Source organism: Cavia porcellus, unplaced genomic scaffold (genome assembly GCF_034190915.1).
Source record: "Cavia porcellus strain 051 isolate PalLab524CR breed Dunkin Hartley unplaced genomic scaffold, mCavPor4.1 scaffold_9, whole genome shotgun sequence".
In the NCBI taxonomy this organism is placed as follows: Eukaryota; Metazoa; Chordata; class Mammalia; order Rodentia; family Caviidae; genus Cavia; species Cavia porcellus.
In genome coordinates this window covers 60395661-60417286 of record NW_026947492.1, presented here as the reverse complement: position 1 = coordinate 60417286, position 21626 = coordinate 60395661, and the positions used below count along the sequence as shown (strand labels likewise).

The window sequence follows — 21626 nt, the reverse complement described above, 5'->3', positions numbered from 1 at the left end:
GCATAGCACTCTGCGTCACGTCCGTGGCTTCAACCAATACACTTTGGACAAGTTGAAGGGGAGGGAGACACAGAAATTGGCAAGATGGCGGCGGCAGCGGCCCTGGGCGGGAGAAGCGGTGGTGGCGGAGGCAGTAGTGGGGCTGGTTGTGGCCCTAGTGGCGGGACAAGCGGCTGCCGAAGTGGCTTGTTGGATAAGGTGAGGACCCCAGTTCCTGGAGACAGTCGTGTCCTGGAGATGCCAGGCACGCGGCGAACCCATCTTGCCATCCCCGCCCCCTTTATTTTCTGGCGCGTCTTGAGGGAAACCCTGGGTACCTTACATGTGTGCACTTGTAGCCCACTTAAACCTTTCCTGTAGATGTTTCCTTCTTAGAAGTGTTCTTGCGCCTTGATGCTAGCTACCATAGCTTCTTCGCATAATTTAATTACTGTCAGGTTTCAGCGTGATCAGTACTTTCCTCTTGTGGTACGGGGGTCACTATTGAAAGTGCCCATTTCACAAACAGAGAAGCTTGAAACCCAAATAATTAATTCACGCGCAGTCAGTATCCCCCAGACTCTTCACCTTAGTCACTGTCGCGTGCCGCCACAGATTCCAAAGTGCTTCTCGTCTTTTCGCTCATTGAAGTTTCTCGATCTTTTAATCAGCCATACATAATGAAAATATTTAAGTGTTGACTTACCCTGGTAGAGAAAAAAGCCTTAAGATTCTTCTTTTTCCCTCTTGTGTTCTTTGCCCTCTACCCTTTTTATTTCCCTTTGTTTGCCACCAAGTACTCTGGTCCCACTTGCCCCTTTCTCACTCTGCTCATCAGTTTTTTGAAAACTGTAGTCCTAGCAAGAAGGACGGGGTAGGGGGCGACTCTATTTCTAAGTTGGCATTTCTTGTCCTTTGCACAGCATCTTGGAAGACATAGTTGTATGGAAAGTGGAGTGCCAGTGTTTGTTCTCTAGCTCTGTGACCTTGAAGTGTGCATCCTTTCCCTTTGTTTTCTCACCGACTCTGAGGTATTAAATCTAAAGTTATGTAACATCCTTTCTAGTTCTCTCACTGTAGGGCCTTGAACTAAATTTGATAAGTACCAAGTATGGTGTTTTTGACATAATACACAGGATGTTTTAGTTTAAAGCTTTCAGACTTCCCTGTGCTTCATACATGGTTGGTGCTTAAGAAAGCAGTATATGATCGTACTGAGGGGTTCAGATCCAGACCTTTTTACTTATCCTTTTGAAAGTCATTGGTTTTGAATTGTATGGTAATTCTTGCACTTCTTACCCTTCGTAAGAGACAGGAACGTGCTGTGGAGCTTGAGATAGTAAAATGCTTCAAGAAGTGAGAGCATTGGGAATTGAGAGGTATTTTGTAGACAAACCTTTTTTTGCGGGGTAAGGATATCACAGCCCATACTTGTTGCTTACTACTGGCAGTTCTTCCTCAACATAGATCATCAAACATTAAGCATGACCTTGTTCTAAAATATAGATTACAAAATGCAGTGTCCCTTAGTGTCAGTGGGGTTCACTTCCAAAATCGCTCCCTGTGGATTTTGGTAACCAAAGAAGCTCAAGGCCCTTATATAAATTAATGTAATATTTCTATATAATATTTGCACATTTTGTAGTATACTTGAAGTCATCTGTACATTATTTTTAATAGTATGTAAATGCTCTATGAATACATGTTGTGCAGTATTCTTGTGACAGCTAAGGTTAATTGTCAACTTGATTGGCTTGGGATCCTCTGAGAGAATTAATAAAGCATACTTACTTATAGATGTATCTAGCTAGGTCATCGAGATGTGACCTTGGGGTCTATTTCTGGTCCCTGGCCTTTTTCTCTCTGGCCCCATTCCCTCTTTTTTTCTGGCTGCCATGACCTGAGCAGCTTTGCTCCACCATGTTCTTCTCCAGGGATGTTTCTGCCTTGGATCGAGTCTGCTAAGGACTGAATCCCCTAAAACAGTGAGCCAGATGAACTCATGTCCTTTTAAGATGGCAGGTAGTTTATCCCAGCAATGGGAAAGGTGACTAATACAATTCGTAGGGAATAGTGACAGAGAAAAATAAGTCTTTACCTGTTTAGGACAGATGCAGTTTTTTTGTGAGTATGTATTTCAGTCTATGATTGGTTGATCTGCAGATGTGCAGTCTTTGGATACAGAAAAGTAACTGTTATATATGACATCATAGTGTTACTAGAAGAACTTGGATTTGAGGATTGTAAGACTTTGACTTTGAATTAGCTCTGCTTCTTGCAAACAATTTGAAGACTGGAAAGTCAGTTAAGTTCATTGAGTTTACCTTTTTTTTGGGAGAATTAAGTAAGATAATATACATTAATAATCTTTGTACCCAGTAGTATTCAACACAAATGTATGGTGGTTGGGGAACTACATAAGAAATCTAGTTACCATAGTACTGAGAATAGCTACAGTTAGGAGATGGGATATTGAGAATATTAAGTATATTTAAGGAAGCATATAGTATATTCAAATGCATGCTTTTTACCGGAAAGAGAAAGAGAAGTTCTTGAGATCTAATTGATAAGGGTTAGGCCCCCAGGGAAGGACTCATATCTGAGAATAGAAATTAGACCTTATTTTTGAAGAAATAGGAAAAGTATATTAGTAAGAAAGTCTCCTTGAGCAAAGGTGCACAGAATGTAGTAGTGCCTGAGGTTTCTCAGGTAGTGAGTTAACTGAAAGGTTCTTTAAAGAACTACAGTGACGGCTTGAAGAGGTCTCAGATTGCTCAAAGTAGGAATAGAAAACTGTTGAAGGTCTTTGAGGTGGTATAATGTGATTATAGTAAAACTGTTCAGGTAACTTGAAGAGGTAGAAATTAGAAACTTTCAAATAAAGCTGTATGCCATACTAGTATATAGAATTTCATAAGAAAAGTAAGTTTGAATTCTAGTGGAGCAAGTTAAAAGCCACATGGCCTCGGATAACTTACAGCAGTACTGAGCTTACTGCATTTCCTTAACACGGTCAGAAATGTGGACCCTCATGTGTCTTGTAGTCTTATAGCAAAGGTTAAATTGTGTGATATTGAAAACATTCTTTGTAAAAGACTATATTAAAAATGGAATGACAAAGAGGGGCAAAAGAGAAAACATAATTGAGCTGTTCAAGTGTTTTTTCTTGGAAAAGTCTTATTTTTGTCTTCCATTGAACTATTCATTTTCTGAATTTCTGTGGAACTTACTTCACTTAGACAGTCACTTAACATGACACACTGTTTTATATTGCTTCACCCACTTGCGTCTATCTCCCATGAAGGTTCCTTTGTAGTGATCACACAGGAAGTACAGCATTAAAGTTAGCAGAGAAAATGCCACGTCAGCTTTCAGAAACAGTGGTAGAGGATGGTGCCTCTAAGTGTGAAAACTGAAGTCCTGTGAGAGAGAACACGGGAAAACTGTTTTAAGTGGAGTAGGAACTGGATGAACAGAGAGACTTCTGTTGGAATGAAGGGGTATTACCTCTGATACAATCGCTTTGATACATCTTGATTTTTTATGGAAGGACTTGAATTTTATTTCTCCAGATGTAGTTTTGTTATAAAGAAATAAGAGATGTAAATGTGTTTCTAGCTTAAAACAGAAGTGGATTTCTGCTCCTCTGAAACTGACTTTAAGAACACAGCAGTTCTTTCCTGATTTTAAAAATAAGTATGCAAATCTAATCTTCATTACAAATGGCTTAATTCAGTGCACTTATTTTGCTCAAAATTTATTGACGTATTCTCCTTGCTTCTTTTTTTTAAGCTATTAAAATAGATAGGTAATACTCAACTATGCTTTTCTGAAATTGTATCCTGTTTCTTTTTACCCTCATACCCACATCCTGTCTCTTGTCTGGACTGTCAGCCCATTCTTAAAGCACAGCTTTTATATTTATAAAGCATATCTTTTATTACATATGTGATTTAAGAGTACAAGCTGTGGAGCCAGGCTTGCTATCTACCTTTGAATTCTGGTTCTGCCACCTGCCAGTTGAGCATTCTTGGACGAAGTACCTACCTCTCTAGAAAAAGAACTCACCTCACATCTTTATTATTTTTACTTTAAAGAGAAAAAATAACAAAATTTCAAAACACAATAATTAGAGGATAGCACGGGATATAGCTCAGTGGCACAAGTGCCTGTCTGGCAAGCATGAGATCATGAGTTTGATCCCCAGTACCAAAAAAAGAAAAAAAAAAGAAAAGATAATTAGAAGGTAGCAGTGATTAACACATTGCATATTATTATCTTTAAATTATCTCAGAGTACAAGATATCTGCATTTGATTGTCCAAACAATATTAGCACAACCTTTTTGATGATGTACAAGAAATTAGTAGTATAACTATTTTAACTATTATATAATTACATATGTATATAATTTCAGCTTCTCACACTAGGGAGACAACACAGTGTTTATGTAGTCTAGTCTGATTTTACTTATAAATATGGTCTCTAGTTGCAGCCATTTACCTATAAATGTCTCAAGTTTCTCCATTATGGCTAATACTCCATTGCATAAAATACCACATCTTTTTTATCCAGTATTTGGTTGATGGACATTTAGGTTGTTTCCAAGATCTAGCTGTTATAAATTGTGCTGCTATAAACATGGGAGCACATTTATTGCTGTGGTACAGTGCTTTTTAATTATTAAGGGAAGATAGCCAGAAAGGGGATAGCTGAGTGAAATAGGATCTCCAGTGCTAATTTCTTGAGGAATCTTCACACTGATTTCCGAAGTGGTTGCACCAGTCTACACTCCCACCAACAGTGGAAAACAAAAAAATGGATGATATCTTTTTCATTAGAGTATGTCGAGCAAAACACAATTATTGAGTATGACACAGCACAATTGTTTTTCATTGTCCTGTTTTAATAACAGTGTAGCAGAATCTATGCTGTGATATCAGAGATCTCAGTGGATTGCTTCACAAAGTCCTCAGTTCATCCTGGAGACAAAGGGTGAAAGTGGTGTCAATGGAAGGACCTACTACTCTAATTTAGAAAGCAAACAAGAAAATTAAACTTTCTTTCTCTTCTTTGGTCTGTCCCAGTTAACAAAGTAGATGTAAACTGCAAGAAGAGAAAGCGCTAGGAAATGAAGTATTATTTACAAAGCTGAGAACTTTATTCTTAGACAGACAAGGAAGATTTTAAGCAGGTGAAAATAGCAATCAAATTTGTGTTGTTTTTTTTTTTAAAGTCAGTTTAGTAGCAACCTGGCAGATAGTCTGGAGAGGGATATAACACCAGAGACAGACATATCAGATGGGGCCTGATATAAGCGTAGACTCCAAATGTTCAGCAGAAGAGTAAAAAGGAAATGTGGTTGAACTGGCAGAACTTAGTGACAGAGTAGTTACAAGGAGCATGAAGGGAAGAGACAGTAATGTTTACCTGTGAGAATTACGTTATTTTTCAAGAGGAGGAAAGAGAAAAAATACTTCCCTGTGTATGCTGAGTTTGAGATATTTAAGCTGTATACTTAGATTTTACTTCTTTTTTACTTCAGAATTTTCTAAACCAAAATAAGTAGATAATGAAAATTGATGGTAGACCCAGAAAGGTGACATTACTTACTTGACTTGTAATATGTATGTGCCCCTACCCCTCACATGTACACATTTAATAAGGAAAAAAAACAGTTAAAAAAATAAGAAAAAAGCTCATTTGTAAATAAGATAATGTTTATCTTAAGAATGTGTACTGTCACCTAATTTAGATCCCATATCTCAAAGAGAGATTATAGCTTTTAGCAATGTACTGAATCTTCAGTTTAAAAGTATTTTTTGTAAAAATGGCCAAGAAATATTGTAAAAAAAACTTACCAGCATACAAATACTTTCAGTGGCTGCATTTATGATATCATTTATTTGCACAATATAATATTGATTAAATTATGAACACACAATTACAGCAACAATGATATGATGCTTTGCCACAAAACATTAGGGGTGACTGGAAGCCCCGCCTCTGAGCGCATGAAACTTTGGGGGTCATTTTTGGTCTGAACCATAGCATTATATGATTGTTGATTTTTCCAAAATGCATGTATCTATAATACAGATGAAAGAATGAGAAGAGGAATTATGTATTAAATTATAGCATCTGATACATCTTGTGGTTGGCAATACAATATTACCAATCTTTTTCTTTTAATACTAAGAATTGAGCTCAGGACCTTGCACTTGCCAGGCAGGTGCTGTGCTGCTGAACTATGTCTCAGGCCCAGTATTACCAATATTGAGTTCCCCAAAATACTCAGACTGTTGACTCATAGAACTGAGCATATAAATTTATTATTATCAGAGTGATACAGAGCAAAATCGTAATGCATAAAACTGTAATGCATAAAATCCAGAAGAAACCAAGTGCAAGATTCTGAATCCTCTGCCATTTGAGTCCCTTAGGAATGCTTAATTCCTCAGTAGAGAGTTACGGCAGAACATGTGAAGTGTCTGCCAGGAAAGCTCACTAGGGACTCTGTCTGGTTTACTTCGAGGCTGGCTAATCAGGCACCTTTTGCCTAGCTGTGCCAGACTCCCAAAAGACAAGGTGTTCAGCATAAATCACACAGTTTGTACAAACAGTTTAGGCACATTAAGTCACTCTCATTGCTTTCAGAACATTTTATATTAGTGCAGGGAACTGTTAGCCAGATATTAGCCAAGGACCATCCTTGCACATAGGCTTTTCTAAAGGTACAGTCTCTAGGGGCTGGGGATTTAGCTCAGCGGCATAACCGCCTGCCTTGCAAGCAGGCAGCCGTGAGTTTGATCCCCGGTACCAGGAAAAAGACAAAAAAAAAAAAAAAAGATTTCTAAAGGTACAGTCTCATTCTTACATAACTTATTGCTGCATACTGCCTTTTGAGGTAACACATCCCTTGAAGTTCCACGCAAAAGATACTAACCTTTGCTTTGTCTTTATTTTCTTCTTTGTCTTCTTTTTTTATTGCTATTTGTGCTTAGTGTTAAGCAAGGCAAGACTGAGGGGGAAAACCGTTTCTGAAATATCCTGAACAGCAGCAAAGAGAGCAGGAAAAATAGCATACATTTCAGTTGATTAGTTTTTGAGAATGATGGGAAATAGCTGTCAAAGAATAAGCATCTGTTGTAGCCCCTGGTGCCCTTCAGATGTTTTTTCCTTTTATCAGAGATACTGTTTGCTTTGAAACGGACTGAAGTATTTCACACACACAAAATGGATGTTTCTATCTCTTTAGATACCAAATCACAATCTTATGATTTACATAAGTCACTGAAAATCTTCTACTCCATACACTGAAGATTGCTTCTACGTACCAGGCAATGGAGTTAGAGCTAAGGCTATGTTAGCCTATGCTATGTTTCTACATTTTATCCCTAAAAGTTGGTAAGAAATTATGCTGTGAATTGTAAAAGCAAGTTTCTGTGGTGCATTGCAGGTAATGATATGTGGTTGGATGTCTATGAGAATACGATTTTTCTGTTTTGGAATGACCCAAAAAATTTAAATGACTTTTTCCCACTCATCACAAATAACTCAATTTTTTTTTTTAATTTGTATTTTTAAAACTAGGTATAATGTTTGATTTGTAGGCTGGCAGATTATAAGATTGAACACTGCAAATGCTACCATGAGTAATTTTCTCAAAAAAAAAATACAATTAGCTTGTAATTAGTTGAAATATGGCTATTAGTTTGTGGTTTTATTTTCAGCAAATTTCAGTTTTTCTTTTTTGTATACTAGTATATACAATTATAGTGCTCCTTCCAAAAAAAAATTGATGAGGTATAAATGTTTTCTTTCAGTAAAATCTTTTCTAAAGTTAAATTAATTTTGAGCTATCTGTTGGTTAGTTGGGTTTTTAACTCCCAACAGTGCTGCAAATTAAACCCAGGGCTTCAGAAATAGTAGGCTACCACTGAGTTATATCCCTAGCCTTGGTTCATAATTTTTAAGAAATGGAGTGTTTGTACACATGTTTAAAAGATGTATGGTAAGAGTACATAAGATTTTATGGTAATCATGGTTCCCCATTATATTGCTTTGAAGTCCTATAATAATTTCATTCATTAGTTGGAATGATTTTATTCTGTTCGTTTGATTTTTATTATGCGTGATGGTATAAACAGCTACTTTGAAGAAAATAGGACATAGCCACCATTGCTGATTTAATATCATCTTGCTTTTAAATTCTACTCTGCTTTTGTTCTTCTCTTTCCATTGGTTCTACCATGTTGTGTCTTACTGGATTTTTTTTTTTTTTTTTTTTTTTTTTTTGGTGCTGGGGATCAAAGTCATGACCTAGTGTTTGCCAGGCAAGTGCTTATGCCACTGAGCTAAATCCCCAGCCCTGGATTTTAATGTGTGATAGTATAAACAAATTTTTTAAGGAAAATGAGATATTACAGTAACCATTATTCATTATTGGTTATTTGGTTTTGAATGTCCTGTAATACTTCCATTCTCTTGAGTGGTTTTATACTATTTTGTTATGTTTGATACTATTGTGTGAGAAGGTATGCTCAACTATTTCAAAGAAAAGAGACGATACGGTAGCTACTATTGATATCCGGTTGTCTTGTCGTGAAGTGCTGTGTTGCTTGCATTGTTTTGTTCTGATTTGCTTTGTTCTGTTCTCTTTAAAATAAAATTTAAAAAAAGATTGAGTTGGCTATTGTGATCTATAAAAGATAGATTTATCAGATTATTTAGAGCACCTATTCCATTTAAGTTACATTGACTTAATTACTTGAATTTGAGAAATGTATCATGTGAATATATCACATGTTAAAGAAGTTTTCTAAAGACACATGTAAAGAAATCTTATTGTCACCTGTGTCCCACTCTTACAGGATATCTGGACATACTATAGTTTGTGTCTCGTCCCCTATTCATGAACACTTGTTAGTTCTACTTTTTTTTAAACTAAAAAGCAATATTGTTGTGAGCAGACTTAGATGTTATTTCATATATTTGCAGTTATAGAAAACTGCATGTAGTTGAATCCAGTATGTTAAATAATTAATTTTTGTAAATACTTTTTCCCCCTTTTTGGGGGGGGATGTTAGAAAGGGAAATTGAATTCAGTGCCTCCCACATGGAAGGTAGATGCTTTACCACTCAGCTATGTCCTCAGCACTGATTTTTGTAACATTTCAGAAATCTTCCCAACAACATGTGAGAAAATCACTTGCCTTTGTAATGCAATGTTTGGGAAACTTTCTAAACTTCTATAGATGAAGGAAATTGAAGCAGAGGTTTCCATAGTCACTTAACTGGTGTGACTCTGGTGGTTAAGCTTGACTAAATCAGTTTGATTGACTTGGAGCCAATGAGGATATTAGTAAAGCACACTTCTGGTGAGTCTGGGCACGTCATGGAGGCCTGATACTGATTGGGTAATCATTGGTCCCTTTTCTCTCTGGTATTATTCCTGTGCTTTACTTCCTGACCACCATGAACTGAGTATCTTTGCTTGGCCACACCCTTCTGCTATGATGTTCCTCCCTTGAAGCCAATGGACCATTTGCTGAATCTTTTCAAACTGTGATCCAAATTAAAACTTTTTTAAAAATGTGGGTATTGGGTAGTGTGTCTCAGCCACAGGAAAACTATTTAATAAAGACTGGGTCAAAGACTTAGTACTAATTGAAGACTCAGTGTTCTTTTCAATAGATTTCAGTGAATTTGCTGTTTTTCTAAGACATGTCGATAAAATGTGAAAGTTGTGAAGTAGTAGAGGAGCCCTTCCTTGTTTCATTAGTGTCTGTAACTTCCTGTATCTGTATTATCTGAGTTTTGTGTTCCACAACAAAAGGATTAACATGGGATTGTTTCTTGCGTTCCCACTTGGTTTGTAAATGGGAATGGGATATGTGAGTTCATAGTTTCCATCTCTAGTCCATTTATGTATTCTTGTTCTGGGCTTGGAAGTTTTGACTTTTCTGTGTGGAGACTGGCACCTTCATGTGAATACCATCTGATCTATTGAGTCAATCATTCAACCTCATTTTTATTTTGTCTTTTAGCTCTTCAGCATCAAAAGATAAAAATAAATGCTGCTGGGCATGATGGCACATGCCTGTAATCCTAGCACTCAAGAGGCTGAGGCAGGAGTATTGCCACAAATTCGAGGCCAGCTTGTGCTACATAGTGAAGTCAAGGTTAGCCTGAACTATGTAGTGAAACCCTGTCTCAAAAAACAAAAAGGAGTAAACGCTATGTGTAGTTGAGGATGCTCTCAAAAAATAGTTCACTTTACTTTATAAGATGCCACATTTCATGATGTACAAGTTTTCTGTTTGTTTTACAGTGGAAGATTGATGATAAGCCTGTAAAAATTGACAAATGGGATGGATCTGCTGTGAAAAACTCTTTGGATGATTCTGCCAAAAAGGTACTTTCTTAGGGGCGGGGGGTTCAGCACAGTGGCATAAGTGTCTGCTTGGCAAGCACAAGATCATGAGTTAGGCCCCTGGTACAAAAAAAAAAAGGTACTTTCTTGAGGAGGAGTCCATGACAGATTATCTTCCTGGGGATCTTTCTCTTCTGTTACTCTCCATTTGAAAAGGAAAAGGAAAATTTTAGCTATATCCTATGGGGAAAATAGAGGATTTTTTAAAAATTTCATGTAAGGAGTTGATTAAATATTTCTCTGAACTCCTTTATTAACAGCTTGAGTGTTTGCTGGAGTCTTAAAATGCCAACTGGAGAGAAAATTTGTCCAGTTACATAATTCTTAACGTAACTTTCTATCATAGAAATCAAGGATATAAGGAGGTATAAGAAGGAAGCATTCTCCTTAGCTTGATTCCTTGTTGTTCTCTCTAGGTACTTCTGGAAAAGTACAAATACGTGGAGAATTTTGGTCTAATTGACGGTCGCCTCACCATCTGTACCATCTCCTGTTTCTTTGCCATAGTGGCTTTAATTTGGGATTATATGCACCCCTTTCCGGAGTCTAAGCCAGTTTTGGCTTTGTGTGTTGTATCATATCCTTTATGCTTAGGTTTTCTTGTACTTTTTTGAAATCTCTGCTGAAACCTCTCCCCACAAAAACTTTGGTTTTTAGGGCCTGTTTGCAGTTAGACTTTAATATGAGCTGTAGGCATCTGAATTCATGAAGTGCCATTGGTATTTTAGGTTGAATTTTTTTTTTAAATCTGTAAATCACTTTAGTTATTATAGAAGTTATAATATGAGTTCTTAATAATAAAGCATAGTATTATTGAGACTTGGCCCTTCTCACTTTTAGCCCAGAATTTTTTCCATTTGACCAGTCTGCTTGAAGCCATTCATTTCAGGATTTAGAAAAGCATTGGATTTTGAAGATTCAGATCTGTGTCAAACTTCCTTGAGGCTGAGGAGCTGGACTCAAGATACTGAGTATAAGTTGTGAGTGTGACTTATGTTATGATAAAATCAAGAAACTTTCCTGGACCTATATAGAACAGAGTTTCAAATCCAAGATGTTTGTGACCTTGTGCCAAGTTTTTTGAGACTCTCAGAATGTAAATACGGGTAATAAATATTCAGAATTACCATAAAGATTAAATGAGATATTTTATAATGAATTTGGTATGTAATACAACCAGTTCCCAATATAAAATGTTTCAACTTAAGATTTTGCATCTTTATGATGGTATGAAAGTGTTCTTCACTTTTAGTGTTCAATAAATTACGTGAGATATTCAGCACATTATAATAAAGTAGGCTTTCTGGTAGGTGATTTTGCTCAGCTGAACACTAATGTATGCATTCTAACACAGTGTGCTTTGGCTAGGCTAAGCTGTGATGTTTGCTCAGTTAGGCATATTAATCAATTCCCATTAAGTATGTAATCCCATTGCAAGCTGAGAATGTCCTTTTTGTGTAGAATTACATAATTGTGTAGAATTATGATTGTCACTTAACCAAGCTTAGTTATTTATGAAAGGTATTATTTATGAAAATACAAAGAATTTACATTTTTACTCTTATTACAAAAAATGAATTTTTTTTTGTTACTAGTTCATTTGTGCATACTGTATACTTAGTCTATCTGTATATTCTGCTGTACACTTAATTTTTAATTTAAGAAATGTAATGGATATCATTCTATATTAGTGCATACATCTCTACCTCATTTGTGATGGTTACATCTTGCTAGTGAATGTCTGCCATGTGCCAACACTGATAAGAGCTGTTTAAAACAAACCATTAAACAATATAGCCATAAGAAATTCTACCTTTAAAGGCTGTTAGCAAGCCATCTAATAAAGTAGATCTGATAAAAAATAGTACAGATTGATGTCAAATCATAGTCCCCAGAATTGACACCAAGTAATCTTTGACTCCTTTCAGTTATCACACTAATCTTTGCAGTCAGATTATCACTATTAAGGCAATTCAAAAGGAATATGCCATGGATGCTGGAGATGGTTCCCAAGGAAGTTCAAAGAGATTGAACTATGATAGCAGCATTGTCACAAATGTATGGTCTCCCAAGAGACCTGCTTTGATATTACTTTGGTTGTATTTGTTTAAAACAAAGCAAGATCTCATAATCATATCAGTTTTATGTGTAATAGTAGTGATTGCCATTATAAATGCCTTCTTTGTGCTAGATACTGTAAACCTCATAACAATTCTAAAATATCCGTAGTACCCGCTTTAGAGATGAGAATACTTGAGGAAGAAAGTAACCTGTCGCAGTTACAGTGATTAAAGGCCAAGACTTGAATCTCAAGGACTTAACTCACTCTAAAGTCCATGTGGTTTGTACTATACTTTCCTGTCTCTGTGGTTTATAAAGTTTAAATGATATAGTGTACATAAAACTCCCAAGTCTGTTTCTGGCCCAGATATGGTAATTAGAACTATCAAAAACTGAATGTAATGAATTTGTACTAATATAGGAAATAATCTTATCCTTAACTATTTTAAAGTCAGTTTTCTACACGGAGGTAGTGGTGGTGGTGGTGATGGTGGTGTTTAACTTAATGAGGTTAACTTAGGGTTAACTTAGCATCGTTAAGTGCCTGCCTGATAAGTGTGAGGTTGTGAGTTCAATCCCTGGTACAAAAAAAAAGTCAACTCTTTTCTAATGACTCATGAAATTATTTGCAAGTGGTCAGATCCACTGTGATTATTGTGTTTTTTAGTGAGAAATTATCACACATTATAACAAAAATTTGAAAAACTATTAATAAGATCTTTTATCTGTTGTCCTTAAACATAAAAGTTGAGAGGTTTGTGCTCTTTTTTCTTCCTTTCAGAGATGTTTGAAGATTTAGCCAGAGACACCCTTGCTTCTCTTGATACATATGGATAAAGATGGAAGTGAAATAGTTAAATTTTTGTTATAGAGATCCCTTCCTGGTTCTCCTCCTGTTTTGGGATGTTTATATTTATAATCTCAAGGAAAAGTTACAGGAATTGTTAATTCTGGTCTTATCACTTCCAGTGCAACCCATGGTGAGAATAAAGACACCAAGATATACTTACAGTTGTGGGGAGCCAAGATGGTCCAAAGTCCAGCTAGGTTGATGGTTAAACCAGAACAAAGGCCTCAACCCATGGCCAAACCTGGGTTTTCTTCATTTATGAAGAAGGGAGCAGCTCAAGGATGAGTGACTGTGAGAATGGCGGGAAGTGTGTGAGTGCTGTGAGCTGGCTTAGGTAGGAGCCCTGAAAGCACCTCTACAATGTGCAGAGACAGGGATGTACAGAAAGAGTAATTGCATTGCACAGTTAAAGGTAGTATCTAATGTCTTGGGGTAGGTGCTTCAGCTCTGATGTGTAGTCTTTTATGCCCTGGGAAGTCATAGCTTCTTATCTTGAGGTTCCCCACTGGCTTTCCCTCCCACTCAGCTTACCCACATTTTTTGGGAGCTGTGGGGGCAGAGTGGGGTAACACTGACTTGTTCCCTTGCTTCAAAGACTACACATCAGCTCCTCAGCTAGACTGATTTGCTTTGCTTAAAGCCAACTGAAGGGATAAGTAAAAGGCCTGACCATCTCTGTACTTATCAATACATGGAAATAGGACCAGGTGTAGCCAAAATGGAGGTATTGCCCTTCTAAGGAGAGTGGTCCAGGTGGTCCTCCACATTTATAGTAGTAGAAAAGTGACCATTTCTTTTTTAGCACTGTCATGAAAGTTTTATTGGCTCTTACTTGTCAGTTTGGTCTGTTTTTGTTTGCATGTTTGGGTGTTCACCTTAACTTTATTTGAACCTATTTTGTGATGATGGGGATTCTGACCATTTATACCTCATATAAGGAGAAGAGCATCTTTCTTGTGGCTCACAGGAAAGATCCTACAGGCATGGATCCGGATGATATTTGGCAACTGTCCTCCAGTCTCAAAAGGTAATAATTGTTCTCTCAGATTCTTAAATCCTGATGTTGGATTTTCCTGGGGGATTTGTATTATTAATAGCAGACTACTTAGTGCATATTCCCTACAGATCACAGTGTTAGTCATGTAAAATGAAGAAGAGGAAAATTATTATTATTTTTTTTTTTTTTTTTTTTTTGTCTTTTTCCTTTTTATCGGTACCAGGGATCGAACTCACGACTGCCTGCTTGCAAGGCAGGCGCTTATGCCGCTGAGCTAAATCCCCAGCCCCGAGGAAAATTATTTAGAAGGTTTATCCTAGTGCTGGAGTTAAGAGATTGCATTATCGCAGAAACACTCTGAAGAAAAACATTGGGAGAAAGTTGTACTTTGGTAGAAAAATGAAGAATGACTTTGTTTTTCCTTGTGGCCAGTTAAGGTATAAGGTCAATTATCTTTGAAGAACTCCCTGTTTAGCTTCAGTGTCTTCTTTGATCCTGACCGCACTTACAGTGTGGTCAAGAAAAAGCACAACCCAGAGTCCCTTTCTGATTGATAGTGGGTATAATTTCTTGCAGCTGACCCAAAATTTTTCATAGGTGCCTAGGATTAGGTTTATGTTCTAACCCAGTCTTTACCTAAGTATATGACTTTTGGTATATCTTACAAATTATCTGAACATAGCTCAGTAGCAGGGTATGCTTGCCTAGTATGCATGGAGCCCTGGGTTCAACTCGAGTTACGCCAAAAATAACAAAGAAGATTCCTCAAGGTTATTGGGAACATGAGATACAGGTACAATATAGCAAACATCTGTAGAGCATTTACTGTATGTTGGGTATTGTGCTGAATATACTATTTCATTTAAACCTTTAGCATACTATTTTATAGATAAGAACATTAGGCCCAAATTGTTGAATGAATTCTTATACTACCAAACAGCTCGGCAGTGGTAGAGTAAGAATTCCAGTCCAAATTCGAGCCCAGAATTCGTACTCTTACTCACCAATTGAGAACACTAGATATGCTTCCTAAGAATGTAATAGGTTCTCAGTAATTATTCTTGGGTATGAAAGTAACTAGTGTAGCATTAGCATCTTCCTGTACTTTATTCTGTTCACATTGCCCTCTTTCTGTTCTTCCAGTATTCCACGTATATTTCTGCATCCAGACTTTTGCGCTTGTTTCTTCTGCCTTGAAAATTTAACTCCCTTTAGTTGATTAAAGGCTGTGTTGTTGTTTTAAGACAGAATTCCTCACTACATAGTTAAGGCTGGTCTTGAACTCCCTATGGAACTCAGGTTCCTCTTGACCCAGCCTCTCAAGTGCTGGGATTACAGATGTGTGTCACTATGCCCAGTTGGCCATTGCTGTATATGTAAAACCATCTGACACATAAAGGGTGGACTTCAGTAAATATTTGAACTAATGAATAACTTTCTGAAATCTATCAGATCATAACTTCTGAAATGTCCTGCCTTTGAAGCAATATAACTGCCAATAAAACTGCCCTCAGAAATCCAAAAATTACTGTGATGACAATTAGCAGTGCCTAGAGGTTGAGAAAATTTTTTGAGATGTCAAAAGTAATTCAGGGACCCTCACTACTAATTGTCTAAGCTCAAAGTTACTACCTAGGTCAATGATTTATTAAAAGGCTGTGAATTTTTGAGTAGTAATTAATGCTCAAAAGCCATTCTAACCAGGATAGTAATTTTAAAAGTGAATAGAAGCTCTCCCATTTAAACATGCTGAACTAGCAGCTCAAGGAACTACTTTGTCTAAAGATAACACTTGCACAGTAATTCCCAGAATATGCCCTCATAAATGATGATAGAAACATGTAGTGAGAGAATGTCACCCTACCACAGAAGTTGGTGTCATTAAATGAGTGGAAAATAGTAAAGGCCTTTAAGGTACCCTAGGGTGTCATTAATAGGAGTATAACACTACTCCTAAAGGCGTAGAAACAGGATCTGCAGACCCACGTTTATTCTTTAGAATATTTCTATAGATGAATTATTAGTTTTAATTTTATGAATTAAAACAATGGGTACTTACACAAAAACAAAGTATTGAATTTTAGTGTTTATTAAAATTTTCATTATCTATTTTTTGGTGTACAAAGTTTTAAAAAGAACAGCACAAATAAATTCTCATATAAACTACAATAAAAATACCAATAGCACTTTATAAAACAATCTTTACTTATTTATACCTAAGGCAATCTGCACACACAGCAATAGCGTGTTCCATATATACATGTAGCTTACATTGACAGCATATATGTTTTTTTTCCCTGGCCTTTTTGTAGGGCATACTTGACTTCCCAGTGGTCTTGTTTTGTCACGAGATTCTTATTATATTATATAATATGTAGTTAATAGGAACATAAAATATCAATAAAATTAAAAGTATTCTTAACATTATATGTTTAGAATAAACATCAACATTTTCACATCAGCTGTGTACTTGCTTACTAAACCTAAAAAGTAACATTAAAAAATAAATTCCTATATGAACTACATCGAAAATACCAATAAAAATACCACAAAAATAAGCTTTGCCTCAGCTGTCATATCCAAGGCAGTCATCACACATAGCTGCATAGCTGCATGTTCCGTGTACACGTCTTGCTTACACTGACAGCACATTGTGCTTAGCATTCCTTTCCTATGTGGCAGGCCATTCTCCTATACTTTTTTGCCTTCCTGTGCTGTCAGGAGCATCCTACTATATTGTACAATGTGCAGGACCATAAGATACCAATAAAATCAAATAATCAAAAATGTAATGAGTGCTTAGAATAAATATCAGCATTTTCACATTAGCTGTATTTATAAAACCTAAACGAAAAAAATTTTAAAAAACCCTAAACAATAGCATCAGAAATAAAAACCTGTGTGAACTACAGTGTAAATACAAACATAAGTCTACTACAGAAATAATCTTTGCTTCAACTGTCACATCCAGGACATATTGCTTACACTAAGAGCATATATGTTTTGTTTTCTGTCCTTTCTTGTAGGACACAGTTGACACTGTTTTTGTTTTCTTGCCTATCTTTCACCTGTCAGCTCACCAGTGTGCTCCACAATATTTTTTTTTTGCATAGTTCTTGGGCAGAAATATTTTGTTTTTTTTTCTCTACTAAGTCCAGTCCCAGTCTTCCTAAGAAAATTTCTCCATGATATTTTTCACTTGTTATGTTCTTTATAAACTATCAAACTATTTATGCCACACACATTTAGGATCAAGTAAAACACAATATTGGCCAGTGCTTTGTGTTTTGAAAGACGTAACAGGTGCTACATAACTCATCAACAATATCTACTCCATCTTTAGATTTGTTGTAAAAAGTTTCAATCGCAAGCTTCCATTTTGTTGAGGTTTCCTATTGGTATTTTCATCCTAGTGAAATATTGATATCAGTACTACCAGATTATTTTTTCTTTGCAATATATGAGACTAATGTACATTTTTCTGAAATCCAACAATTGTACCATACAATTCTGTTTTGGAATTGCAGCATTTCATTTGAAATTTATGCTTTGTTCCTGATTAGACTTCCTGTGTCAATCAATTTGTGCTTGTTAGCAAATGAAATTCCCTTAGAAACTGGTAAACAAGTTGTCATCTGTCACATTCCAATTAGTTTGAGAGATGGGAGCAAGAAGTCTGTTCATAACATCCTTCAGTTTGTTACTATATAAATAAAGACCTGATGGCTGAGTTCCAGGATAAATGTCAGTTGAAAGCATAATAAATCTTTGCATCTACAAGGACATAAATTTTTATGCCATACTTTGACCACTCGCTTTTCCATAAGTCTTTTACATTCCTGTGATCACCACGAGAAATGTGTGCTAAGTACAACAGACCTGTAAATGCTTTCAATTCAGGTAGTGAGGTGTCATAACAAATACATTTTTAATATGGCTGTTAGTGCATAGTTTTACTTGCATTTCAGTCTTTGTGTATTTTACAGCATTTTATAGCATTTTCATGTGTTACAATTTCCAACATTGAATGGCAGTGCTGGCATTCTGTCAGTTTCACCCCTGCCAAGACTCTCACTATATTTTGGGACCTAGTTCTAACATTGGATTGTTCCATTTGGTTGCATGGCCATTTTGCAACATTTTAGCTAGTCAAATAATGTACTCAACTTGCTATTTTTGTCATCTGAATTGAGGTCTGCGTTCCCTGAGTCTGTATCAGTTAATTCACTGTCACAGGAACTTTAACTTACGTGAGTATTGTCAAAGTTATGGTCATTATCATCATACACCCATTCCACCCTTCTGTTATGAAAATGTATTTTACCACAATGGATCATCATCATCCATGCACAAATAATCTAATGATTCACTTTTGACCTCCTCAAAACTTTTACAGCTGGTTTTTGAACGAGTCCTAGAGTATTGATGCTCAGGTAAACATGCAAAATCAGATAGAGCATAATCTCTTTTGCAACTTTGGGACATGTGCACATACCTTGCTGTTCCTCATACCAAGTGGATAAATACCTGTGTCTCTTAGGCAAAGGTACTAAGATACACAAGTGTCTACTATTATGCTAAAGTACAGTTTACAAGAGAAAAGTAAGGAGTGGGCCCATTGGGCCCAGTGTTATGCTCCTTAGGGAATCCCTGGAGTTCATGGGTATTGGGTTGGGGATCAGATTGTTTACAGAAATTAAGGGCTACAGCAGCCTAGAATTGGAGAGTCTCCTTAAAATCAATGGTTCTTCATTCATAAAATTGTGATTGCCTGTTAAGTGCCAACCTAAGATTAGATAACAGTTCAAAAATTCTCACTCTCAAGAACCCCATAGTCTGGTGAAGAACACATATACAACATAGCATTTCAATAATATTTCATTGATAGCATGAGAGCCTATCAGTAGACCTGGCATTTAATAGGTATCAAGTGTTTAATTTGAATATTGACTGATGGTGCTGTGGAAGACAAAGGGAGACACATGTGGCCCAGATTGGGAGGGCATTCCTAGAAAAATTGTATGCAAACTAACAAATAGGAACTCGTCAGGTAAGATAAGAAAAAAGAAGCTACCAGGAAGATTCTTCTAGCATGAGGTAAGAGAAGATGGTTTATATGGCTTATCAGTCTGTGATAAAGTAAGAGAGGTATGCTATAATTGAAAAAAAATATGTCAACACTTAAGAATCAAAATTGTATCTCAAAGGCAGAATCCTGGGAGGTTTTTGTTTTGTTTTAAAGTTTATGTTGCTTATATTCTCAGTGCCCAGCTTATCCCAGTCCTTTGGTAATGCTTGGTGCTGTATTGTTACTGGCTGAATCTCTGATTTTTGATTTGCTGTCTTTGCCCTGATGCATAGGTTTGATGACAAATACACCCTGAAGCTGACTTTCATCAGTGGGAGAACAAAGCAGCAGCGGGAAGCCGAGTTCACCAAGTCCATTGCTAAATTCTTTGACCATAGCGGGACACTGGTCATGGATGCATATGAACCTGAAATATCCAGGCTCCATGACAGCCTTGCTACAGAAAGAAAAGCAAAATAGCTAATTCTAAAAGCAGCTCTTTCTGCTGGATCATGCTAAATTACTGGGTGGGTAGGGTGAAAAAACAATTTAAATTGGATAAAGTAAGAATTGTTTAAAATGTCCCTGTTTCGTCTTGAAATTTTAGTCAATGCTGGATAAATAGAATTTTCTAGCACAGGTGTGTGAAGTTGTAGTTCTGCTATCTAGCTGTAGCTTCCTTTGTCTGCTGATTGTGTTGTTTTGATTTGCTCTTCTAGAAAGGCATTTTTGCTGGAAGCTATCTAGACTTTTTCCTTCAGACTTAGCACTACTTTACATACTATAGCTTTGTGCCATGCAACATTTGAAGACTCAATTTTTAAAACTTGTTAACCTGTTGCTAACTTTGTGTTAATTCCTGTTTCAACAACTGTTTCCCTAAAGAATTCAGGATATAACTTGTGTATGACAGCTTTCTGTTAACAACATTTTCGTGGGTGTGTATGTGTCTGACTTGGGGAAAATTTTTAAAAAGCTTTTCAATTTGTTTAAAACAGATTTGCCTGTCACATTTTGTGCAGTTAACCAATTAAAGAAACCAGTGGCATTTTTAATTTTGTATTGTCTATGTTTTCCACTAGTGTATCCCTGTTCATTTGTTTATGCCTTTTATTAACTACCATTTTCTAAAATTTTTTCAATAAAAGGAAAGAAGATATAAAAAAAATGAAATCACAGTGTTGATGGAACAAACAGCAGCAAGTGTTAACAACTATACTATTACCATAGGTCTCTTTAGTTTTAGGCTGCTTCACTGCTCAGAGGCCCTTGAGAACCTTAGCTAAGGACCTCCTAATAACACATAGAGCTTTCTACTCCATACCTCACATATACCGACTCAGTAATGCTCACAGCAACCCTAGAGGTGGTGCTGTGATTACCCCCATTTTACAGATGAGGCTGAGACAACAAAAGTTGAATAACCTGCTAAATAGCTAATGCTAGAACAGGGATTTTAACTCCAGAGGCTACATTCTTGCCGGCAACATATCACACCTTTTCTAGTATTTTCCCAGCCTGGTAAGAGAGCTAGGCACTGATATAGATCCTATGACCTTTAGTAATATTGTCTCTCCAACCCAACAAAAGTGCAATTCCAGCTGAAGCTACAACCTAAAGCTATTCAGCTTATAAAACATTACCCTTATGGGCTCAGTGGCTTCAACACCTGCTTGGCAAGTACAAGGTCATGAGTTTGATTCCTGCTACCAAAAAACAAAATAGAACAAAAATTACACTTGCACCATTTTCCTGTTGGACTGGGGAATGTTACCCTGTTTAGCATCACCTAGTAAAAGATTATTAACATGACTGGAAATAGAAGCCTTGGATTTTGTACTGTATCTTCATTCCTGTAATTCATGGGTAGGTCATGAAGTTCTCTGAACTGCTTAGTTTCCTTTTGAAAAGTTTTTTTAAGGTGATAATTTAATCCTATGAACTCAAAACTTTTGAGAGTGTGTAATCAGAGAATTCTGTAATGGAGTTATTGTTAGACCTAAGTTTCAAGGTTATAGACAATGAAAAACCCTCTCCATTATGACTGCTTGGAGTTTTTTGATACCTGCTGTACCTTTCTCTTTACATATACAAACTTTTTTTAAAATAAAAATTCCAATTTGCTGTATTTCCTGTAGTGCTTTTTTTCTTTCTTTTTTTTTTGTTTGTTTTTAAGATGGTTCTACCATGTTGTCAGGCTGATTGGTCTTGAACTTGTGTTCTGAAAGTGATCCTCC

General features: G+C 36.4%; 1 protein-coding gene across 1 annotated transcript; it reads left to right on the top strand.

The window, feature by feature from the left end:
- The first annotated feature begins 16 nt into the window (after positions 1 to 16).
- Spcs2 (signal peptidase complex subunit 2) lies at positions 17 to 21517 on the top strand. Its single transcript, XM_003463397.5, has 5 exons — positions 17 to 198; positions 10312 to 10395; positions 10830 to 10990; positions 14217 to 14351; positions 19683 to 21517. Exons 1-5 carry the CDS (start codon positions 85 to 87, stop codon positions 19867 to 19869), a joined length of 681 nt encoding a protein of 226 aa, XP_003463445.1. The 5' UTR covers positions 17 to 84; the 3' UTR covers positions 19870 to 21517.
- The last annotated feature ends 109 nt before the right edge of the window (positions 21518 to 21626 follow it).

Coding starts and splice junctions, on each gene's coding strand:
- Spcs2 (XM_003463397.5), top strand. CDS start 85: ATGGCGGCGGCAGCGGCCCTGGGCGGGAGAAGCGGTGGTGGCGGAGGC. Junction 10,991..14,216: donor TTGGCTTTGTGTGTTGTATC/ATATCCTTTATG, acceptor CTTTATTTGAAC/CTATTTTGTGATGATGGGGA. Junction 14,352..19,682: donor CTGTCCTCCAGTCTCAAAAG/GTAATAATTGTT, acceptor CCTGATGCATAG/GTTTGATGACAAATACACCC.